This window comes from Pelobates fuscus, chromosome 2, assembly GCF_036172605.1.
Source record: "Pelobates fuscus isolate aPelFus1 chromosome 2, aPelFus1.pri, whole genome shotgun sequence".
Taxonomy (NCBI): Eukaryota; Metazoa; Chordata; class Amphibia; order Anura; family Pelobatidae; genus Pelobates; species Pelobates fuscus.
The window spans coordinates 220,901,360-220,927,143 of NC_086318.1; the positions used below are offsets into that span (position 1 = coordinate 220,901,360).

Sequence of the window (25,784 nt, forward strand, 5' to 3'; positions counted from 1 at the left end):
CAACACCCCGCCACCACGTCTGTGGCCACGAATTTCCCTCAGCCAAATCATAGTTAGAGCCTCTCACCGCCACTCGGCATTAGCAGGGCCTCACCTATCACCAATTCACAGTTAAGTTTGTCGCTTCGGCACTAGCCTTACAGTCCAGTTTACCTAAAGGACCCCCCTCATATCCCTCCCGGTTCTCCTACTCCCCTTCTAATATCTCATGCACTAATTCATTTTAGAATGTCTCAGGAACCAGCTCCCATCGATGAGTTGCCCGAAGAGATCCCGTTTACGCCCATCAGACCAGAGTCTGCATGCGAATCGCTCACCCCCTCTACTCCCACGTCCTTGAGAGCATGGACTATTCCTAAAATTACGGCCGAACTTAGGCTCAGGGGAATCCCCTTGGCAGCTACGGCTAGAAAGGCGGAACTCTACAGACTGCTGACAAACCAAGCCCCCGAGCCTAAGCCAGGCACTAGCTCTCAAGGACAAGCCACCAAGCGCTGGCACGGCCACTCAGGATACCCTTGCAGCAATCTTGGCAAACCTGCAGACTTTGAATAGCAGGCTATTTAAGGTGGAGAGCGCCATCGCCTACCCAGGTAACACCCCGGGCCTCCCAGGATCCACCCTGGCAGTCCCCACTGTACCACCATGCCCCCCCATACTCCCTTCTCCAGCACCAGCCACAGCTACATCTCCTGTCGAGTCACCAGCTCACTCCGTCCCAGACTCCATCAGGAAAGAAATCCATCAGGGAAGGATGTGTGTCTGGTGTCTCTGCTTATAGCCTCCCAAGACGTACTGGAGAACAGGGCATACAATTACGGGGACATCTCAGTGGTGCTTAAGACTAGAGACCCTAGGCTAAACAAGAAACTATCCATCCCTCAGTTTGTGATAGCCTTCGGGATATACCGTGATGTCATCTGCACGGTGTATCCCCACAGAAGAGAGGAGCTAGACCTCAATCTTCACAAGGTGGTGGATTTAGGCATCAAGTACGGGGGCTCTTCTTTTTACAATTATCATAAGTCTGTATCAGCGAAGGCCTGACCCATCTAAAACAGTTTAATGTCAGAATTAACTGGTGTCAGATGGATAAAGAATTATTCTGTCGCCACTTCGCTGGTCTCAGGCCCCCGTCTTGCGCCGTATGTAATTCTACATCCAATACGGCAGACTTATGCCCTTCCGAAGCCCTACCACCTCCACTCCCACCCCTCAACCCACTTTCACCCCTCACAGCAAACCAGCGGGTGGTCAGCGGGATAAGCTGGGTAGGCCCATCTCCTTTTTAGGTAAAGCTCATGTGTGCAATAATTTCAACGCAGGCTCCTGCAGTTTCAGCGCCTGTAGATTGTTGCACATCTGCTCCATATGCTTTAGGGCGCATACCAAGACCATGTGCCCGGCCAGGTTGTCCCCTAACAAATGACTAACCAACATAAATGTCGACAACCTGTTTTTTTTTTACCTAAGAACACACCCAAGCAGGCATCTGGTGGAGTATTTGACCACGGTGTTCACACAGGGTTTCTTCACGGGTCTTGTAGCCATCCCCTCAGGCACACTGGAAAGTGCCAACCTCTTGTCAGCATGCCAAGATTCAGTTTCCACAGACACTCTCCTTTCCTCCGAAGTTTCTAATGGTTGCATGATCGGCCCCTTCACCTCCTCACCATTTTCCTCCTGGCGCACTAATCCCATTGGTGTCGCAGTACACAAGTATTCTAATAAAAAACTGCTAATTATCGATTTATTGGCACCGCACTCCTCTTTTGTTCCAAGCATTTACGCACTCATACCCGCAGACGAATTCTCACTTCAGTACGTAACAATTGACGATGCCATACAATCCATTATCTAAACTGGTAGTCGCCCCTGGCTCAGCAAAACAGACATCACAAATGCTTTCAAATTACTACCCATGCACCCCTCACTCTGGCATTTGCACGGTGTTAAATGACGAGAAATGTACTACTTTTCCACACGACTCCATTTTGGTTCTCGAAGCAGCCCCAAACTGTTCGATATTTTCGCTGAGACTCTATGCTGGCTGCTTCTGAACGTCCTCAGGTGTCACTCTGTCATCCACTACTTAGACGACTTCTTACTGATAGAACCAGGGGCACAAACACCCACCGCTATCCGCAGTACTTCAGCCCTTCTCTCCACACTTGGTGTACCCTTATCCCCATCAAAAACTATCGGCCCCACAACTAAACTAACCTTTTTGAGGATTTAGCTGGACTCTGTTACCCTCCGAGCTAGCCTTCCCCACGACAAACTGATCCGCTTGAGAGGGGAGATAGACATGTTCCTGCGGAGCGATGTATGCACCAAAAGGGAACTTCAGTCCCTTCTGGGATCCCTTAACTTCGCCATGCGCATCATTCCGCAGGGAAGGTCATTTATATCCAGGCTCCTATGCCTGCTCCACGGGGTACCAGACTCCTGCCCAGTTTCATTGGACCCCCACGCCAAGGCTGACTTAGCTATGTGGGGGAAGTTTTTGGCAGATTGGAACGGTATCTCCATGTTTATCCCCTCTCTCTCCATTTCTTCACCCATCATTCACCACTGTTTCAGGGGTCACTGGCCCGCTGAGATGGATGCCTTGCCAGGATTCAGGGAGACCTCAACCCTATTCGAAATTTACCCCATTGTGGCGGCCGCACACACCTGGGGTCATCTCTGGTCCGGCAAGGCAGTAAAATGCTATTCTGACAACTCGGCGGCTTGCTATATCATAAACAACATCCTCCCTTACCATCATGCGGCTGATTCGCAAGCTGACCTGGCTGGCAGCAACTGTCCAGTTCCACTTAGTTTGTTTTCACATCCCGGGTATCCACAACACGCCCGCTGACGCTCTTTCTCGCTCTCAATTCCAGGTATTCTTCCAGGCACTCCCTAAGGCTCACCACCAGCCATCCAGGACACCACGATTTCACAAACTAATCCTGGATTGATCGCACTACTGCACCACGCTAGGACTCTCACTCACCAAGCACTATCACCTAACACAGCTATCTCCCACAATAGGGCACTTACCATTTTTAATAAATTCACTGCAGAATTCGGTTTACAAGGTGACTTTTCCACCCAAACCATGGTGGCTTTTGCCTCTTTCTGCCACTTACATCTTAAACTTTCTCACAATACCATTAAACTTTACCTCACCGGGGTCCAGCACCACAGCCTCACCAATTTTCCTAACAATACCCCCTTCTTGTCATCATATGCCATTAAAAATGTCTTGAAAGGTATATCAAAGGTTTCTGTTCCACTCACCACTACAAGACTACCTATAGATGGGCCTATCTTTAGATCACTCAGCAATCTCCTTGACGAATCCTCATTCGATGCCAACACAAACCTGGTGATTAAATATGCTATTTATCTTGCTTTCTACGGTTTTCTCAGACCCAGAGAGTTCACCGTTGTTTGCCAAGGGGATATCACGCACAGCCTCAAAGCTTCACACCTCACTAAGGTGGAAGATCACTACGTACTTACACTCCCATCAACAAAAACTAATCACTCACAACACCCCACCATCATTCCTCTCTTTCCTACCGATAGTTTCGGCACACCACAACCAACTTTTCCTTTTCAGATACTATCCATTACGTATTAAATTCCAAGCACAAGTAGAAAGGCCATTAGGCCTGAATTTGTGGGAAGAGTAAGTCCCCTACTTAAACTCCCAGCCCCTACTCACCTCTGACGATCCAGTTGATTGTCCCCACCCACCTACACCCTGTTAGCATAACAATGCTCCTTGGTGGGCCCTCTTTTATTTACAGGCCCACTCGTACGTTGGTTTCGGCACACCACAACCAACTTTTCCTTTTCAGATACTATCCATTACGTATTAAATTCCTAGCACAAATATATATATATATATATATATATATATATATATATATATATATATATATAAAATATATATAAATGATCTAAGTATATTTTATTTGTAACTTTAATTTATTAAAAATTTTTACCTAAGGGGTTAAGAGGGGAGGAGAGGGGCAGAGACCGTGTCAGCCAGTGATTTTACATCACTGGCTGACACACAGGATCAGTGATCACAGTGACTGGCTGTCACTGTGATCACCTCTTGCAGATGCCCCCCACCGCGATCTGCAGGGGGATCCTGCCTGTAGTTACATGTGTCAGCCAATAGGCTAACACATAGTAACTCTGATCGCAGTGAGAGGCTGTCACTGCGATCTGCATGAGGAAAATGCCGCGGCTCCATGTGTCAGCTGATTTTAAAATCGTCTGACACATGGTAAATACCGATCGCAGTGACAGCCTGTCACTGCGATCGGAAGCTGCAGACCGCGGTCCCCGGGTACAGGGCGGCTGCCAGGGGGGCCAGGCATGCACCCCGACCGTGATCTGCAGCGGCCATGTGCCACCGGCCACATGGGAGGCAAGACCGCCCAGGGCGTTCTATGCCGCCCGGCATAGAACGCCCTGCGGTCTTAAGGGATTAAAGGGACTCTCCAGTGCCAGGAAAACAATCCGTTTTCCTGGCACTGCAGGTCCCCTCTTGCTGAAGGGGTGAAAACCCCTTCAGTGACTTACCAGAGGCAGCGACATGTCCCACGTTGCTGCTTCTTCCTCCGCTCACGCTCCTTCCCTTCATCACGTCAGCCGACGGGGGAGACTGATCCCACCCGCCGGCTGGGGAGACCTAATGCGCATGTGCGGCAATGCTTTTCAATGCTTTCCTATGGGGATTTTAGCGACGCTGGAGGTCCTCACACAGCGAGAGGACTTCCAGCGACGCTATAGCACAGAAAACCTGTGCTATAGACTAGGAAGTGCCCTCTAGTGGCTGTCTAGTAAACAGCCACTAGAGGAGGAGTTAACCCTGCAAGGTAATTATTGCAGTTTTAAAAAACTGCAATAATTTCACTTGCAGGGTTAAGGGTAGTGGGAGTTGGCACCCATACCACTCCAATGGGCAGAAGTGATCTGGGTGCCTGGAGTGTCCCTTTAAGGAAAGAAATTTAAAAATATATAATATAACAATTAGTTGTTCTGAGTTTCAGAGTACATAATATGTCTAGGATTTCAGCTTATTTTGAAAGTTACAGGTCACAAAATACAAGAGTAAAATAAAATTTTAATGTGGAGCTATTTTAGAATTTGGTATGTTTGTCTTGTAAGCTTAATAGCCATCACAGAAAGCAAAATTGCTGCACAAAAGTATATATTTATATAAAGCACACATCACAGGCTATTTACCTAAGGGAATTCTGACACTTTTTACGTAGCCATTTCGCCACCAATTTCTGCTAAATAGTGTAGTAAAATTGTGGGGTTTTTTTCAGATTTCTAACATACACACATAAAACAAGGTAGTTTAATGTGTATTTCATAAAGCTGATGTATACTATTGCTGTAGAAAACACCATATTGTGTTCAGCCATATCTACTGAGTAAAACTATACCCCCAATCTATGCCTTTGCCACAATCCTGTGAAGTTACAGTGCCATAAAAGAGATCTGACCATTTCAGTTTTCACAGTGATAATTTTGATAGATGAATTTTATGGGTGCAAGTCTCATTTTAGGGCATTGTAGCAGTTTGACTGAATTTACCCCTCAAGGACATGTGCATGTGCATTTGTGTAGTAGACACTACAGGGTTTCTTATATAGTGTATATTGTGCCTTAACATGATGGCATTTTTTCACCAGTTTATGTCAAACTTTGTGGTAACATTTTTTATTTTACATACACATTAAAACATTTTCTGGTCATTTTTCAAGTCTGGTATGTGCCACTATGATCAAACCCCCATAAATATGCTCGGCAAACTCTTCTGAATTAAACAATACCCCCAATGTATGTCTTTGCCACTGTCTTGTGAAGCTACAGTGCCTTCAAAGAGTCCTGACCATTACAGTTTTTACAATTAGAATTTTGATTATTGGATTTGATGTGTCTATATCACATTTTAGGGCATTGTAGTAGTTTGACAGTTAAAATTACCCCATAAATGCACACCATTTGTGAAAGTAGAAACCAGGGGCTATGTGATATGGTATATTTTGAGCTTTATAATACAGTTATTTTAGCACCAATTTCATTCAAATTTTATCATATTGTTTTATTGTTGCATTTTTATACACAAGTTGCATTTTAGTGGTTAATTTTGTAAACTTGATATATGCTACCGTAAATTAAATTCTCAGCTATATTTCCCGAGTACAAAATTACCCCCTTTGTAAAACTTAGAAAAAATACAGGGCTAAAATTATATCCGGCCCAGTACAGTTGACGATGGGTCTTTGTTTCATTTTGGGGCATTTTAGTCGCTCATATATTTAAACTACGCCACCAGTGCATACCATTTGCAAAATTGGACACCATGGGGACTCTCACATAAAATATTATAAGCTTTATTGAAGTGACATTTTGTTACCATTTTGTTTAAAAGTTTGTGGTATTCATTATTTTTACATTTTTATATACACATAGTATTTTTGATGCTTATCTTTTAAATCTTGTGTGTCCCACTGTCATAAAATTATTTTAGCTGTACTCAGCAAAATCTTCTGAGTACAAATATACCCCATATGTATATCTTTGGAAAGTAGCGATCTTAATCCTAAACCAAGCCGTAATTCTAAACCAAATCCTAATCCCAAATCTAACCCTCAATCTAATCATAAACCTCACCACAATTCTTACCCATACCGTAATCTGAATTATAACCTTAATCCTAATCTCAATCCTACCTCTAGCAATAGTGTTAAAATGATTCCCCCTGCAGGTGTCAGCAGAGGAATTCCCTTGCTATATTCAGCAAGGGATGCCCGTCCTGACCCTAATCCTAATCTGAACCATAATCTGAATCCTAATCTGAAACATAATCCCAATATTCCAATTAATTATAAACCTAATCTTAAACATAGACTTAATAATAAACCTGATAATAAATCGAATACTTATTCTAAACCGAATAATAATCCTTAATTGTAATCCTTAATTTAATCTTAATCCCAAAGGTTTCTCTCTGCTAATATCTCCTATCTCCTATCTATGAAAAATCTCAGCACTGATCAGAATGGCATTGGGGCATTGAGGGTGACCCTCCAGGGTCTGTTCACACCCTGGGGGTCTCCCAAGCACCAGATCACTTGAGAGAATGACTGTAGCTGAGCTTGATCGCTCAGCTGCAGTGTTCTTTGTGGATTTAAAGGGCTTTCAGCACTGCATGCAGCTCATCAAAAAGTCTAGGGCCACTAAAAATGGTCCCAGCTGACAGAGGGAAGCCCCAGGTATCTATTGATACCTGGGTTTCCTAGTGTGAGCAGAGATTTAACCCTGCTCACACTGCATTGCAGTCTATGTAAATTTAAAGCCCCATTTAAACAGCTGCATGCCGAACTCCCTTTGAGCTCTGCATGCAGCTCAGATGTCAGTCTGGGGACCCAGCTGAAGGAGGGGAGCCCCAAGTTTGTAATGATACCTTGGTTTCATGGTGTGAGCAGGGATTTAAACCTCCTCACACCACAATCTAGATAAAGGCATTTAAATACCTATTTAGGCAGATACATGCCGTGCTGACTTCCAGCACTGCATGTAGCTCATCAAAAAAGCTGGGGTCATGGGGGCGGAGCCTGACCGCCATACGGAGAGGACGTGGGTTCCATGAGCTCCTGTCCGGCGGGCGGAAAAAAACGAATATGCCGGCCTCGAGGCCCAAAAAAGCACCAGGGTGCACTACCCACATCGGGGGGTGCACCACAGAAGCGAGGCATACCACCCCGACGCCGTAAGGACCAGGGGAACTGAAAACCGGATGCGGCCTACCTGAGCTGATACCTGGGCATAGCGCCCGTTCGACCCGACCTCGGAGATCCCAAGCGACGCAACAAGCACTCTACCCCCCCCCCCTGTGGACCGGTGGGGGTTATCCCGGTCCCCACTGGCCACTCTGGCTTACTGACCATGCAGCATGCAGGGGTATTACCCCGACGAGACACAGCCAAGATGGCGGCCCAGCAAAGGCCCAATGCAAACGGAACAAGCTCCTGACCGCCAACGCAGGCACTGGAGGCATTTGACAGGCTGTGTACAAGCTTCTGGACGACGCTGTGCAAGCGGGGAATGACTCACAATCAAGCGGTGAGAGCAGTAGCTAAGTTGATCCGCCCTGCTGCCCGGCGCCGCCACTATGATCCCCGGCCTCAGCCCCCCAGAGCAGTTCACCAGCTACACAGAGGCAAGCGACAGACAAGGCAGGTAAAGGCGCCAAGAGGCTCGGGCATCACCACCCGCTCCCACGCTCCCAAACAAGCCCCACACACAAGTACCTCATCGGATCCAGGCACCAGAGACCAGCACGGCACACGTCTGCCCCTTATGACCACAGTCTCTAGCCGGGTCGCATTTCAAGGGTCTACCCCACAGCCTACCGAAGAAGCCGACTCCCACTGCAGAGACACCCCTGAGAGGGCTTTCAACACCAACCTCCAGGACATTCCAGCGCTGGGTATAGGCTGAAACGCCTGCCACACTGCCTCACAAGGGTACTTTTATCAGTAGCCTGGACTGTTCCGAGCTCCTACAAAACCTAAGTACCCATATTCAGAGGCCTCATCACCCAAGCAGACTATGCTTCCGTTTTTTACTTTTGTCCCCATCGGTTATGGACCTGCAAAATATGCTGAAGCCAACTCCCAGTGGTTCTGAAGATCTGTGGCTGTGGACACTCCCTGTACTGCAGCTGAGTACACTACATTCATCCGACATTTATTGTTTGGTTTATCCCTATTACTTTGCAATTCCCTGATTTCAATGCCTAATCTATGTGTCAATCAACCATTTTGCATAAAAGGGCAATTTCGCCATAGGGCATTTCCCTGCCTAAACCTGTACGTCTATACCTACTCAGGAAAAAAAAATCCCCCTTTAATTTGACTAGCAGGCACTATAAGCGCTGACCTAACTCAACCAGCCCATATAAACCTGTTAAACTAGTATATACGATAAACGTTGATCTTCAACTCCATGTACAACCATAGTATGCTATACAGCAGCCAGCTCTTCGAATAGCCTGTTTAGTATAAACCTTATCCTAACGCTCAGTGTAAGCATAGGTACCAGAATAGGCATGCTATGCAATTCTTAAATCGAGGTTAACGTATCCTAAAATGCACGTTTTCTTGTTTAACACTACCTTTAAAAATTGCGCTGTTTCTCTAATGCTACACATTTGTTTAACTATGTTGAGATTCCTGCGCCTGTTTTTGCTGTCTGCACAGCATGAAACCCGCTGCCCCTAGCATACCCCGTAAGTGTGCTCTCTCAGTAATTACTTCACGCTTTAGCCTATAATATAAAACATATTATCAGTTAACAGGTACCAACTGTTGCATGGTTGTTATAACTAACTAAACTCTTAAGGCGATTAAGCATATATGGATAGTTGTCAACCAGCTAAAAACCCCTGGTACCCCCACACAACCAGCCTGTTTCACATAAGACGCTATCTTGTAATACAATACTATTACACAATTATGCTAGAATACTTGCTTGAAACTCATCAGTTATACTAAGCCTGTTTTAAAAAAAAAAAGAAAAAGAAAAGGTGAGCACCTGCTCATGCCAATGTTTGACCTGTCTAATTCTATGTACACTGTTGTAGCGTTGGACCCTATTATGTTCTCTTACAAAACTAAAAATGTGCCGTATACTCATATGCCACGTTATGTTTCAACTGTTTATTACATTATTGCTTGGGACTGCTATTGTGGCTGACCAAGCCTATTGTTATACCTTGCACAACAAAAATAAAGAATTAAAAAAAAAAAAAAAAAAGCTGGGGTCATGAAAAATGTCCCCAGCTGATAGAGGGGAGCCTCAGGTTTTCATTGATACCTGGAATTCCTAGGTGTGAGCAGGGATTTAACCCTGATCAAACCAAATTGTAACAGTGGGAATGTAAATCCCCATTTAAATGCTGGTTTGCAGCACTCACTTTGAGCTCTGCAAACAGAGCATCGGTCAGTCTGGGGCCTAATTCTGGCCCTAGGTGAGAGAGGGTAGCCCCAAAGGTATCAAATGATACCTGGGGCGCATAGTTACCAGCAAGGAAATGGACCCTGCTGGAAAAATACTGCATGACGGAAATTTCCCATCATGCCTCCTTAAGGGGTTAACTCTACAGTTGTAATCAAACTTATTCCACCCCCCCCCCCCCCCACCGAAAAGCAGGTTTATTGTCAAAATGTACCGACTTTCAGCTGTTTGCAATTGACAAATAAAATTAAAAAATACACAACGAATGCAGTTGATTTCCCCACAGAACCCTTTTGCTGTTATGACCTGCTGCAAATGAGATGCATAGAAAGATACCAGCTTCTGGCAGCATTACAGAGAAATCTAAGTACATTGCTCATGAGCAATTTTCGCCAGTTCAGTAATATTCTTTGGTTTGAGTGCTGCAACCGCCTTTTTCAAACCCCATCAGGTGACTGAGATGGCCACTGTAGAATTCTCCAAGACTTCTTCTGCAACCAAGCCTTGGTAGAATTTAAGGTATGCTTGGGATCATTGTCTTATTGGAAGGTCCAATGGCGTCCATACTTCAGCTTCCTCAAAGACGGCATGACTTTTTCTGATAGGATTTCCTGTTACTTAAATGAATCCATCTTGCCTTCCACACGCTGCAGGTTTCTACTGCCAGCGGATACAAAGCAGCCCCAGAGCATCATCGAACCACAACATGCTTAACTCCAGACATACCGCTAATCCATTGAGACGAAAAATTCCAGTTTAGTTTTATTACTCTACAGAACAGGATGACATAACTTCTGTGTTCTTTCAAACCTCTACGAACTCCCCTACCTCCATTCCCTCTCTTTCCCATTATTCGAAATTCATTAGATTCGCTTCTTCAAACCCTTCTCTGCTAACATTGCCGTTATTCATCCCCCCCATGGTTCTCCTCGTCTCTTCCTTGACTACTTTGCTGCCTGGCTAACCTACTTCCTCTCTTCTAATATTACATTCCTAATTCTAGGGGGCTTCAATATTCCCATTAACCCACCTTTGACCTCAGCAGCCTCTAAACTACTTTCAATTACTTCCTCCCTCGGCTATCACAGTGGGCTAATTCTTCCACCCATGTAGCTGGCCATAACCCCAACCTAATTTTCTCTTATGAATGTACAGCATCTAATATCTGCAACACTCCATTTCCTCTCTCTGATCAACACCTCTTATCGTTTGCTCTCAAGTACCACCTCACACAACAATCTCAGCCTAGCCCCCCTCAACTCTACCTACCAGTAGGAACCTTAATTCTATTGACCTCCAGCATCTGTCAGCAGATATTGATTCACAACTGCTATCAATCCCTTCCCTCTCCTGTCCCTCACTGGCCATCTCCACATATAACACTACCCTCACCTCTACCTTGAACGCTGCAGCCCCGCTCCAAACATGCACCTTGACGAGGGAAAGCCCCCAACCGTGGCATACTAAATCAACACGTTATCTGCAAAGATGCTCCTGTTGTGCTGAACACTCCTGGAGGAAGTCTCGCACCCAGACAGACTCCATTATAGATTATGTGTTCATACAGCACAGCCCTTGCCCTTACCCTCGCCAAACAGTCATACTTTTCCTCTCTCATTAGTTCATGCTCCCGCAATCCCAGGTGTCTCTTTTAGACCTTTAACTCTCTTCTTTGCCCTGCTGTGGCCACCCCCCAAACTAACCTCACAGCCAATAGCAAAGCATGCTACTTTACCGACAAGATTGAACAGCTAAGGAAAGAATTTGCTCCGCCTTGCCGCTCTCTTTCTCAACCACATGCTGATCATGTCTTTCCTACCCTTCAGACTTTCTCCCTGGCTACTGAACAAAAGGTGGCTGTGCTTCTCCTTTCCTCTCGCCCCACCATTTGCCCACTCGATCCTGACCCATCTCACCTTATCAGATCTCTCTCCCCCTGTCTTGTGCCTTCCTTAATACACATCTTCAACTGCTCTCTCTCTTCTGGCAATGTCCCTGCTGACCTTAAACATGCCACTGTACTGAAAAAAAAACATCTCTTGACCTGTCCTCCCCCTCTAACTATCGTCCCATATTCCTGCTCCCTTTTTCCTCAAATCTTTTGGAAAGACTTGTCTTTACCCGTATGTCTCACTTCCTCAATTCCAACTCTCTTCTTGACCCTCTTCAAACTGGCTTCCGCCCTCTCCACTCTACGGAGACTCCTCTTATCAAAGTTACTAACGACCTAATTGCAGCTAAATCCAAAGGCCACTACTCCATAATAATTCTTCTTGACCTCTCTGCTGCCTTTGACACCATTGATCATGTTCTCCTTCTTCAAACTCTTCAATTTCTCAGTCTCTGTCCTCTTGTGGTTTTCCTCTTATCTCTCCCAACGCTCATTCAGTGTCTCCTTTACTATTGATACCTCCTCCCCTTGTCCTTTATCGTCCTTTTTTTTTTAGAGTCCCCCAAGGCTCTGTTCTTGGTCCCCTTCTATTTTCTCTTTATACTGCCTCTCTTGGCAAACGTATTACCTCTTTTGGATTCCACTACAACCAGTACGCTGATGACACCCAGCGTACCCAGACCTTTCCCCTGCCGTCCTGCAACGTGTCACTGCTTGCCTTTCTTCCATCCCTGACTGGATGTCCTCCTGCTTTCTGAAACTCAATCTCTCTAAAACTGAGCTCCTTGTCTTTCCTCCTCCTAATACTGATCCTCCTCTTTCACTCTCCCTTCAAGTTAGTGGTATCCACATAAACACATCCTTGCAAGCGCGCGGTCTTGGCTTCATACTTGATTCTGGCCTCACATCCAGTATGTTGCCAAATCCTGTAGATTCCATCTTAAAAACATAGCCCGCATCCGCCCATTCTTACGCAATATGCTACCAAGGAGCTTGTCCATGCTCTAGTAATTTCCTGCATGGATTTTTGTAACCCTCTCCTAGTTGGTCTTCCCAAAAGCCGTATTGCCCCGCTACAGACTGTTATGAATGCTGCCGCCAGACTGACTTTCCGCTCTAGTCTCACACTTCACTCCTCTGTCAGTCCTTACATTGGCTTCCTGTATCCTATAGAAGTCTCCCTTACCATGGAATAGCCTGCCTAGCCTTCAATCGTTTAAGAAGTGCCTTAAAACCCATCTCTTTAGGAAAGCTTATGGCCTCCCAGAGTAACCTCTACCTCACATACCTATCTTTTGCTCTCTCCTAAAGGGCAGCAGTTTACTCTCTCCTCCAGTTCTGCTTCACTCCCATCTTATTTGATTGCTATTTCATGTCCTAATGTGTTTTATACCCTACCTCCTACAGACCGTAAGCTCATTTGAGCAGGGTCCTCTTCAACCTTTTGTTCCTGTATGTTTTCTTGTAATTGTCCTATTTATAGTTAAATACCCCCCTCTCATAATATTGTAAAGCGCTACGGAATCTGTTGGTGCTATATAAATGGCAATAATAACATAATTGTTTTTTGTGCTTTTGGGTCAGTAGTAGTGTATGCTGGAGTTCTGGCATGGAAACCTTCTGTGTTTAGTATGCGCCTTACTGGGCTCACTGAAATCTCCGTGCCTGTTGCCATTAATTATTGCTGCAAGTCCTTTGCAGTCATTCAAGGGTTTTTTGCGACCTGCATTTTCAGAAATCTGGTTGCAGGCATTGATATCTTCCTTTTTCTTTCTTTCCTGTCCTGTTTTCTTTCCTGTTCCTTCAAATTTGAACTTGCAAACTATGCTTCCACTGCTATCTTTTTGAATCCTGTTTTTTGTTTGTTAAGGACAATGATCTCTTCTTTTAACTTTGTGGACCATTCTTTTGACTGTTTTTGTGTAGGTTTTTTTGTTGTTAGTTTTTTCACAAAGAAAAAAAGGACAGAGTCAGTGTCTATGCACCTAAAACACTTCAATCAAAATATGGACAAAATTAATATAGACATCCATGAACTAAGAGACTGACCGCTCTAATGGGTTGGCTTATAGCTGCAGAAATTTGTACACTCCACTGTGAGTAAGTGAAAAGTGCTTTGGGTACCATAACCTTTGCAAGGAAAGTTGTTACTGGGCTTATTGAGATCCTTTAACCACTTTACTTCGACACTTGTGCATGCACGATTGCCAGAGTATGCATTCATACCCTGCAATCATATATATGCAATTTGCATAATTGTAAACTACATTTGTTTATTGCAAACTAATTTTGTTTGCACACTATACTTATATTAATGTCTGTAGGCTCTCATGTTTCAGTGAGCTGATGCTGCAGTCCCAAGAGCAGGGGGGTAAGAGGGCTGTTATGTCTGCTCTGCACTGCACTCTCCCTGTATTTAGGCTGGTATGAGCTGCAGAGTTGAGGGCAAAGTGATACTGTGCTGTAACTCCTGGCAGCAGCCAGAACACTGTTCCCTGCTCCAGTACAATGTGAAGTTACACTACACTTTATAATGGATAAGCTCAGCAACATGATGGCTGATGCCAGGAGTTACAGCAAACTATCACCACTACACAACCAGGTGTTTGTGTTGCTGTGTGTGTGTGTGTGTATGTTTGTGTTTCAAAGTGTGTGTCCATCAGAATGTGTATGTGCCATGGATACATTTTCCAACATAGCTAGTTTGACCTAAATTTACCTAATCCGCATTTAATGAATAAACCCTCTTGTAAAGGTGGCACTTCTGACATTCTAAAAATGCTGGTGTTCATTCAGTATTCATCAGATAGTTAAAGGAGAGGGGGACAAGGGAGAAGGAAACAATACATATCCCTGATGGGGGCCTGCTTCACTTCTTGTGCGTTCTTTTTATCGTCCTCTTTTATTTTTATTTGTACCATTGTATAAGAAAACAAAATACTAATAAAAAAAGATATCCACAAAACAAAAGTATCTAACAGATAACTGGTTTAGTAACAACTAATAAATAGTTTTTATGTTAACTTAAGACTTATAGTAAAATAAACTATATGTGTTAAATGTCTAATACCTGGAAACAATGGATAAATCAGTATCAGATCTACAAGGTCGCACTTCACAGTGCTGGGATATCCTCAGGCCATAGGTGTCTAGCTCTAGAAGCGAAATTTGGTTTCCAAACATTGAAGCAAGCAAACAGAAAACCTGAAAAAAATAAGTGAAATCAACATTTTATCATATTTTATTCATTACAAAACTGGGTCTAAAGAAACATATAATTTAACCTGGTGATTCCAGCCAAAATACAGGCATTTGTGGGCAGAGGCGGCTCTAGACTTTATGAGGCCTTAGGCGAAACTCAAACATGAGGCCCCACTAACACCAAAGTGAAAAAATTAGAGTTGCAATACATGCACACTGTCCCATATATACGAGACGAGTGTGACAGAATTAAGGGGGGCTAATGTGACAGGGTGAGTGTGACACAGTGAAGGCAGGTGAGTTTGGAGGGGATGAGAGTGGTTAATGTGAGTGTGGATGCATGAAGAGGCTGACAATGTTGGGGGGTGACGACAGTGTAGGGAGGGGTGACAGTGTGAGGGATGCTAACAGTGTGTCTGGGGAGGCTGTGTATGTAAGAGGGGTGATACTGTGTGTGTGTGGGGGGTGATCCAGTGTGTGAGTAGGTGATGGTAAGAGGGAGAGGGGGGGTGATGGTGTGAGGGAGAGAGGGGTGATGGTGTGAGGGAGAAGGGGGGGTGATGGTGTGAGGGAGAGGGGGGGGGGTGATGGTGTGAGGGAGAAGGGGGGGTGATGGTGTGAGGGAGAAGGGGGGGTGATGGTGTGAGGGAGAAGGGGGGGTGATGGTGTGAGGGAGAAGGGGGGGTGATGGTGTGAGGGAGAAGGGGGGTGATGGTGTGAGGGAGAAGGGGGGTGATGGTGAGAGGGAGGGGTGATGGTGAGAGGGAGAGGAAGGGTGATGGTGAGAGGGAGAGGGAGGGTGATGGTGAGAGGGAGAGGGAGGGTGATGGTGTGAGGGAGAGTGATTGTGTGAGGGAGAGGGAGGGTGATGGTGTGAGGGAGAGGGAGGGTGATGGTGTGAGGGAGAGGGAGGGTGATGGTGTGAGGGAGAGGGAGGGTGATGGTGTGAGGGAGAGGGAGGGTGATGGAGTGAGGGAGAGGGAGGGGGTGATGGTGAGAGGGAGGGGGTGATGGTGAGAGGGAGGGGGGTGATGGTGAGAGGGAAGGGGGGTGATGGTGAGAGGGAGGGAGGGGGGTGATGGTGAGAGGGAGGGAGGGGGGTGATGGTGAGAGGGAGGGAGGGGGGTGATGGTGAGAGGGAGGGAGGGGGGTGATGGTGAGAGGGAGGGAGGGGGGTGATGGTGAGAGGGAGGGAGGGGGGTGATGGTGAGAGGGAGGGGTGTGATGGTGAGAGGGAGGTGGGGTGATGGTGAGAGGGAGGTGGGGTGATGGTGAGAGGGAGGTGGGGGTGATGGTGAGAGGGAGGTGGGGGTGATGGTGAGAGGGAGGTGGGGGTGATGGTGAGAGGGAGTGGGGGTGATGGTGAGAGGGAGGTGGGGTGATGGTGAGAGGGAGGGGGGGTGATATTAAGAGGGGGTGATGGGGAGAGGGAGGTGGTACTAAATACCTTTATTCCCTGGTGGTCCGATGGCCATTACATCCGTGTATATATCTCGAGAGACCCGTCAGAGCGTTGTCGTGGTAACTCGCAGCAATGCTCTGATTGGCCAGTTCTCGGTGAGACACATGGCAGAGCTGCTGACCGGTGTCTCTGATGGCTGGCCGGGCAGACAGGAGGAACTGAGCAAGCCCAGGGCCCCCTCCTGGTGTGGGGTCGTCGGTCACTGACCGAGGACCCGACACAGTCTGTCGTTAGGTGGTTTAGGTGGCCGCGAGGCTCCAGCCAGCACAAGGCCTTAGGCGGCCGCCTAAACTACCTAATTAGAGAACCGCCTCTGTTTGTGGGGGCAAACCTCTTCATAGGGGGTGTAAACACACCCCTGCAATCAAATAGATGTGCAATCTAGCCAGATACTACATGACACATTCAGAGGTCTTGTGGAGTCCATTGCTCGAGAAGGACCTACAGTGTTAGGCAGGTGAATTTAGTGTAGTGGCTGATCAGTGTAAATGGTGGGACTAAGATGCAAGAAAAAAATGGGAAACTAGTGGAAAGATACAAGAACATTAATGGGGTGAACAAGCAATGAAAAAACAGCAATGATAAAAATGGAAGAGGAAATCAATTTGTTACTTGATTTCTGCAGAAGATTTTACCATCTATCTAAAACCATTCACCAGCCCTGCTTTATACCATACCATTCTATTCATATTTCTCACCTTACTGCTCACAGTGCTGGACAGTGCACATGATCCAGCCACTTGAATGCTTAGGTCTTCATAGTCTTTTAAAGAAAAATACGACGTTAGAAAACAATTATAATAATGATAATACAATCAGTTATGCTGTAATGACCTACTACATACTATATATCATGAGCAGCAAGCTACTGTACACACCAAAATAATTTTAGCTTAATGAAAACATCCTGATGCAGTTTCACTGCTCAATTCACTGCTGGTTAGGAGTGAAATCATAGTTTATTCAGCCTTAGCCAGACATCCCATGGCTGTGGCTCACACAGTCTCCATGAAAAAAAAAAAAGGTTTATTTTATTTGTATTTTTTACTTTAAAAGTTTGTATCTCATGCTCAGTTAATTGATCTTTAATCACACATGAGACTGCTGTAAGCTCTAGTGAGCAATTGCAGAGCAGAATAAGAAATTCTAAATTGAACAGACTGCGCAATAAATAAGTTCAGCCCTTTTTCAGGAAGTATGTAGAGAGACTGGTCAGAGGAGTGTGGCTAGGGCTGCATAAACAGAAGTAAAGTAACTCTTAAATGGCATATACCAGAGCAGCGAAACTGCAGGGGCATGATCGAAACACCAAAACTGTTTTTGTTTTGTTTTGTTTTAAGTTAAAGTTAAAAGTTGTCTTGTTACTTAGAGTAATATATATATATATATATATAATTGTATATATGTAGAATTGTTACCCTTTATATGAAAGTACTTTATGAATGCATGTTAAATGCCATGTATGAGTAAAAGAAGGAACACAATTCATTTTTGTTTTCTTTTAATTGTTGCTAACTACACCATTTCTAAATTTGCATTTTGTTTGTCTTTAATTTTTCCTTTTAATTGTGCAAACTAATTCACATTAAATTGTTTACATTAAAATGACGGTTTTAAAAATGCTGCCATTCACATCTTTACCCCTTACAATGCATGCTGTGGACTTTGCCTGTAAATTAAGACACAATAAAGTGGCAAGTCTTTAAAGTTTGAATAAGCATGACATTTTGTACCCTATTCATAAAATCAAAAACAAAATAAATTATAAAATAAAAATTATTATCACAGTCTTAATTTATACTTCATTTTTCATATATGGTGTGTACAATTATTTAACAAAGCGTCCTTATGTTTTCTTTTAAATACACCTTTAATAACCTTTGACTTTTGGTTTTATTACTACTGTAGGTATGGATGACACATGGTTGAAGATTAAATAAAAGGAAATGCTTGTTATACCTTTAAAATTTAAAACCGCCTCAATGTCGGAATTGGCAATATTTATTAAAAGCAGAGCAGTGGAACTTGAAACCCACAGGCGTCTTGCTATTCCTGCTAATGAGCTTTAAAACAGGATAAAACAAAATTACAAAAAAATAAGTGTAAGCACAAATAGAAATTACAGTTACAATGCTCTCAAAAAAGTTTTAGAACAAAAAATAAATCATTGAAGACAGCATTATGATCTTGAAGACCGCATTTAAAGTCATGTTTCAGTGTTTGCAGATGTCATAAAACTCTGTAAAATAATACAATGTGAACAAGATATTACTTTGCTGCAGAGGGACTTAGATAGACTGGGGGACTGGGCACTCAAATGGCAGATGAAATTTAATGTTGAAAAATGCAAAGTTATGCACTTCGGCGTAAAGAATACACAAGCAACGTATACCCTTAATGGAAGCGAATTAGGGATAACAACACACGAAAAGGACTTGGGAATTGTTATAGACAACAAACTATGCAACAATGTGCAATGTCAATCAGCAGTGGCCAAGGCCATTAAGGTATTGTCATGCATGAAAAAGGGCATTCATTCTCGGGACGAGAATATCATTTTGCCTCTTTATAAATCACTGGTAAGACCACATATTGAATATGCTGTGCAATTTTGGGCACCTGTTCTAAAGAAGGATATTATGGCACTAGAAAAAGTGCAGAGGCAGGCTACAAAATTAATAAAAGGAATGGAACATATCAGCTATGAAGAAAGTTTAACAAATTTAAACCTATTTAGTTTAGAAAAATGTCACCTGAGAGGGGATATGATAATATTATACAAATATATTCGGGGCCAATACAAACCATTGTGTGGAAATCTATTTACAAACTGGACTTTACATAGGATACGAGGTCATGCGTTTAGACTGGAAGAAAGGAGATTTTGTCTAAGGCAAAGGAAAGGTTTTTTTTACTGTAAGAACAATAAGGATGTGGAATTCTCTGCCTGAAGAAGTGGTTTTATCAGAGTCCATACATATGTTCAAACAGCTACTAGATGCAAACTTGCAAAAACAGAATATTCAAGTGTTTATGGTACTGCGGTCTTCTATTCCTTTCCCAACAGCGGAGCATAAGTGATTATAGCTGCAGCAGGGAGTAGAGGAATAGTGTAGATGAATGCAGCTTCCCGGACGATTCTCCCCAGCAAATAGAATATTCCCCAAACATGAGCCTAGACTTCATGAAGGGTGTAACAGGAATGGAGTTTATTGAAAACACACTGGCTTTTATGAGAAATCTTCCTGCAAGAGGACCTCCCACAGCAAACAAAGACATTAGCCAATCATCATACAGTTTTACAGTAATACACGCCTTCCCTCTGCCTGGGAGATATTGAGATAAGTTAAGGAATAAATCAATTATCTCCAGGCAGAGGGCACACAATTTTCCCAAAAGTTGGAACACCCCTTTCCCCACAAGGTATCCCCACAAATTACATATCCTGATAGCCCCGATCTGGGGGACAAACATATCCAAATTTCACCCAGATCGGTGCGGGGGTTCTTAAAAAGTATGGAAGTCATGTTTTACTGACCACACGAGGCTCCTGCCCAAAACAGTTCCAAGAATTCAGCGTGTGCGGTCGGTCAATTAAGAAAAAGGTAAAAAAACTAACAAAGTACCGAATGGATCATCCTGGCTCATATGAGCGATTGCTCCCCTTGTCCGTACGAACAAAACTACCGAATGGCGCTCTTCTGGCTGTTCGGTAATTAAGAGAAGCAGGCGTTCGGTAGTTTCAGCGGTGGTTCGTGAGGTCGAGTGTCCGATTTTAGTTCCAGACACTCGACGACCAAGTCCTGCTGACTCCCCTCGTGCGAACAAGATGGCCGCCGTTTTCTATTCCACGTGGCGTTCGGCTATACGAACAGCGGCCGCCCATGGAGCACTTAATAGTCGGTTCTTTTGAACTTAACGAGCCAGGAGGGTGGTCGGTGTTCGGTAGTTTCAAACTACCGAACCAATATTCAATATCCATGCAGTAAATGGAGGAAACAAACTGAATAAAGAAGAAAATGTTAAATAAAAGTCAATTTTCTTCACATCAAGGATATAATCTTTCAATGTAGGGTAATAACTGCTTGATCCAAGGATAACTCTGACTGCCATTCTGGGGTCAAGAAGGATTTTTTTTCCTAGCTTGTTGCAAAATTGGAAGTGCTTCAAACTGTTTGTTTTGCCTTCTTTTGGATCAACAGCAAAAACAAATGTGAGGAAGGCTGAACTTGATGGACGCAAGTCTCTTTTCAGCTATGTAACTTTATAATAGGTTGTGAGCATTTTCTTAACAATAAACAGTAAAAACTCTGATAATGTATCAGTAAACTTCACCTTGTTTGGATGTGTCACCCTGTTGGCATTCACAGATTGCACAGCCATGCACCCTGTGCATGTGTCTTCTGTAATATCTTTCTGGTGTTACCAATAATAAAATGATTTTTTTTTATTACATAATTGACATGGAAATGTTATTCTTATAATACAGTATTAATGTTTAGAGCATAAAATGTTTTATTTTGAAAGTATTAACAGAGAAACTGGGAAAGTGAGTGATTTAGCAGAAAATAAATGTTAAGACTGAGCACCATCACCATGGGCGTCTGCAGGCAATTTTCTCTCAGACTGTAACAGCTCAGTCTGAGGGAAAGAAGGGAGGTTACTGGGGGCTGGAGCGAGGTGCTGGGAGCCGCATTTAAGCTACCAGGGAGCCGGAGGGAGCACTGTAAGGCTCCCTTCTGAATGCTCACCATTTTCGTGCATCTATGCTCCAACCCCGCCTCCCGGACTCAAACCCTGCCCCCTCACAAGCTTTGCCCCTGCACTCACACTGCTGACGAAGGAAGAGGACAGTCTCCCACAGCCTTCTGTGACAGGTAATCTTCAGCCCATGACAGTATGTGTACGTGTGTGACAGACTGCCTGGCACCCTACTGGGTGCCTCCGCCAATCAATGCTCCTAGTGCTCACCGAGTACTCCAGGCACTCCACCATCAGCACTGTAGCCCCCACTTCCTGCATTACAGCTTCGTTGGGGTCTCGCTGTCCTCCTCCCACCCTGGACCCAAGACCAGGATCCAGCTTCCAGTGGGTAGACCTCTCTTGGAGGAGAGCATAGCAACATGCTCTTAAAAGAGCAATTTATTATAATCCCAGGAGAGTAGAGGGAGTAGAGTGATATAGCAATCCCTAGGGTAGATACAGCCATTTCCCCCACACGTGAGACAAGGCTCTATGTTGAGGGTAAGCAGGAACTCGTTTAATAGGAGCCACAACTGTCCCTATATGCAAGTCCCCATGCAAGGGACCCTTCCCCCTGGACCTGAGAGTAAACCACAGTATAAACAATTACACAACCACATTGGCTCTCAGATCCAGGAAACTCCCATAATCAGATAATCCCTGCTCTGTACCTGGGAGATAATTGAGTCATGGACTGTACTAACTCAATTATCTACAGGCAGAAAAACACACATTTTTATATAAAAAAAAAAAAAAAAAAAAAACATACAAAAACCCCACAACAGTTAGATCTCATGATAGCCCTGATCTGGGTGACCAACATATCCAAATCACCCAGATCAGTTCAGGGGTTCAGGAATTTCCTGGAAGTCACTTATTTGACCGACCGCACGCATGGTCCCATGCCCAAAACAGTTTCATAGAATCAGGGCTTGCAGTCGGTCTAGTTCGGTAGTTTGGAAAACAAACAAACTACTGAACATAGTTAATGTTCTTACCCTGGAGCTTGTGCCCCTCATCCAGACGAACGATTTCACCAAACAGTGCACTTCTAAAGTGTATAGAACCGAACGCAGGCGATGATGGAAGTCCAGCAGTGTTTGGGAGTTTCTGTGTCCGATTTTAGTTCCATGAGATTCATGCTCAAACACCACTGCCTGCGTTCATGCGAACAAGATGGCCGCCACCTCGTGGTTGTCCATAGGAATTGTGGCCACCAAGACTAACAATTAGAACACTGCAGTGAGAACCGTTCCAAGGTGTTAATAGGTGTTAACAAGCTCCCGGGTGGTCCCTGGTTTGTGCAGTTGTTCGGTAGTCAATGTTAGAATAGGAATGGAATGCACTCTACCGAACAGAATAGCAAAAAGTCACGAAAAAGGTATTTTATGAGCCTTTTTGCATGGCCCATAGTCCAAAGGTAGGAGGCAGGCAAACAGGCCCCTCCAAGAACCAGTAGCAAGGTTACTTTCGCCACAGTGAGCTTGTGGTGTGTGTGTGTGAGTTTGTAGTGACCATGTGTGTATAAGTGAGCTGGTCTGTAGTGAGCATGTGTATATGTCAGTGAGCATGTGTGTGTCAGCGAGGTTGTATGTAGTGAGCATGTGTGTGTGTAAATGAGCGTGTGTGTGTGTGTGTGTGTGTCAGTGAGTTTATGTGTAAGTGAGCTTGTGTGTGTCAGTGAGCTTGTCTGTAGTGAGCATGTGTGTGACGATGAGCTTATCTGTAGTGAACCTGTGTGTGTGTGTCAGTGAGTTTGTAGTGAACATGTGTTTGTCATTGAGCTTGTCTGTAGCGAGCCTGTGTATGTGTGTCAGTGAGCTTGTCTGTTGTGAGCTTGAGTGTATGTCAGTGGGTTTGTCTGTAGTGAGCATGTATGTGTCAGTGAGCTTGTCTGTAATGAACATGTGTGTGTCAGTGAGTTTGTGTATAATGCGCATGTGTGTCAGTGAGCTTGTCTGTAGTGCGCTTGGGTGTGTCGGTGAGTTTGTGTATAATGAGCATGTGTGTCATTTCTGTAGGGAATATGTGTGTGTGTCAGTGAAGTGGTCTGTAGCATGTGTATGTGTGTCAATGAATTTGTGTGTGTGTGTGTGCCACTGAGCTTATGTGTAAGTGAGCTTGTGTGTGTCGGTGAGCTTTTCTGTAGTAAGCGTTTGTGTGTGGCAGTGAGCTTGCCTGTAGTGAGCATGTGTGTGTGTATCAGTGAGCTTGTGTGTATGTCAGTGAGTTTGTCTGTAGTGAGCATGTATGTGTCAGTGAGCATGTGTGTGTGACAATGAGCTTGTCTGTAGTGAACTTGTGTGTCAGTGAGTTTGTAGTGAGCATGTTTTTGTCAGTGAGCTTGCCTGTAGTGAGCCTGTGTATGTGTATCAGTGAGCTTGTGTGTATGTCAGTGAGTTTGTCTGTAGTGAGCATGTATGTGTCAGTGAGCATGTGTGTGTGACAATGAGCTTGTCTGTAGTGAACTTGTGGGTCAGTGAGTTTGTAGTGAGCATGTTTTGTCAGTGAGCTTGCCTGTAGTGAGCCTGTGTATGTGTGTCAGTAAGCTTGTCTGTTGTGAGCTTGTGTATATGTCAGTGAGTTTGTCTGTAGTGAGCATGTATGTGTCAGTGAGCTTGTCTGTAGTGAGCATGTATGTGTCAGTGAGCTTGTCTGTAGCAGGCATGTGTATGTGTGTCAATGAGCTTGTCTGTAGTGAGCATGTATGTGTCAGTGAGCTTGTCTGTAGCAGGCATGTGTATGTGTGTCAATGAGCTTGCCTGTAGTGAGTTTGTGTATCAATAGCATGTGTGTCAGTGAGCATGTGTGTGTGTCAGTGAGCTTTTCTGTAGGGATCGTGTGTGTGACAGTGAGCTTTTGTGTAAATGAGCTTGCGTGTGTCAGCTAGCAGTCCCCACTAGACCCCAGGTAAGAAACCAACCCAGTCTGTTTGTATGGCTGTGTGTGTGTGTGTGTATGGCTGTCTGTGTGTATAGGTGTATGGCTGTGTGTGTATGTGTATTGTCTGTCTGTATGTAAAGGTGTATGGCTGTGTGTGTATGGCTGTGTGTGTATAGGTGTATGGCTGTCTGTGTGTATGGCTGTAAAACATTGCAATGAAGTTGCTTCCGCATAGAGAACCAAGTCAGTTCTATATCAATTGTCGCTTCTACAGCAGCATTTCATTGGTGCAGCACATGATTTGCCACATATTCACACTAGCCTCCCAATGCTTTGTTATGAGGAAGCATTGGATTGGCTGAGATCATCCAGATTGATGATCTCAGTCAAGAAGGCAGGGCAGTCACAAAGGGAACAGAGTGGCGAGGGAGAAAAGGTAAATAAATCTACCTTTCGCAACCACTCCAGGGTGGGACACCTAAACATCAACAGGACAAAATAGCATTAGAAATACATGTTTTTAGTCCTAACACTATAGTGTTGCTTTAAGTGCATTTTGGTTTGAATGGACAGAAAAAGTAAATAGAAAGAAACAAAAAAGAAGATGTTTATTACATAATGTAGGGCATTATATAGTAAAGGGTCCAATGTATCAGATGACACAGAGAATACATAATTCACTCCACAGAAGGCACTTGTGATTATGACTGTATGCATTGGATTTTGGTTACTTGGCCCGGAGAAATGAAAAAAATAACATTGAAAAAAATAAAAATAAATCGCAAACCATTAAAGATACCATAGTAATAGATTCAGACTTAATAAATAAATGCAAGAACTAATTGTAACATGTCAATGAGAAACACATTGTTTGAAATAACTTACATTTCATCGTTTAGTGATGAAGGTTCACATTGTTGAATATGAAGTATTGGAAGTCCTGAATCTATTGAATCATCTGTCTTACCACCAACAAGCGTACAGGATTCATATGCAATGTCATCTATAGATACATTGAAAAACATTCAAAATGTAATAAAATAGTAGTAAGCACTTGCTATTTGTTTTTCACTTTTAGACTCTTTGAGCATAATATACAGAGGAAGTTGCCGAGACCAAAAAAAACAAACAAACAATGATTTTGCCATTTCCTAGAAAACAGACGTAATTAAAAATATAAAGTGTGATTTTCTTGCCACATAATAAAAAAAACTTGATACAAATAAAAAGAAGAAAGTAGATGTGAACACGGATAACTTGAGAATTTCGACTTTATAATTCCAAATAAAACTAAAGTCTCTAATAAACTACATCCAATTTCAAGTCAATGTGTGGTAAACTTTTTAATACTGGTAGAAAGCCACTAGAGGCGGAGTTGACCATCAAAGGAAATGATTGCAGTTTATTAAAAATTGCAATAATTACCTTTGCAGGGTTAAGGGACATGGGACTATGCACCCAGACCACTTCAGTGAGCTGAAGTAGTTTGGGTGTCTACAGTGTTCTTTTAATTTTTGTGCGTTAAATAACACTGCAGTTTTTCAATTCCATCACTGCCAA

General features: G+C 44.0%; 1 protein-coding gene across 1 annotated transcript in view; it reads right to left on the reverse strand.

The window, feature by feature from the left end:
* The window catches only part of WDR27 (WD repeat domain 27), a 501,316-nt gene that overhangs the window by 452,021 nt on the left and 23,511 nt on the right, over nucleotides 1-25,784 (reverse strand). Inside the window, exons 6-9 of the mRNA XM_063443196.1 lie at nucleotides 25,110-25,227; nucleotides 18,558-18,661; nucleotides 17,297-17,361; nucleotides 15,006-15,139 (exon numbers count right to left, since the gene is read on the reverse strand). Coding sequence (XP_063299266.1) covers nucleotides 15,006-15,139; nucleotides 17,297-17,361; nucleotides 18,558-18,661; nucleotides 25,110-25,227 — 421 coding nt within the window. The remainder of the gene's footprint in view (nucleotides 1-15,005; nucleotides 15,140-17,296; nucleotides 17,362-18,557; nucleotides 18,662-25,109; nucleotides 25,228-25,784) is intronic.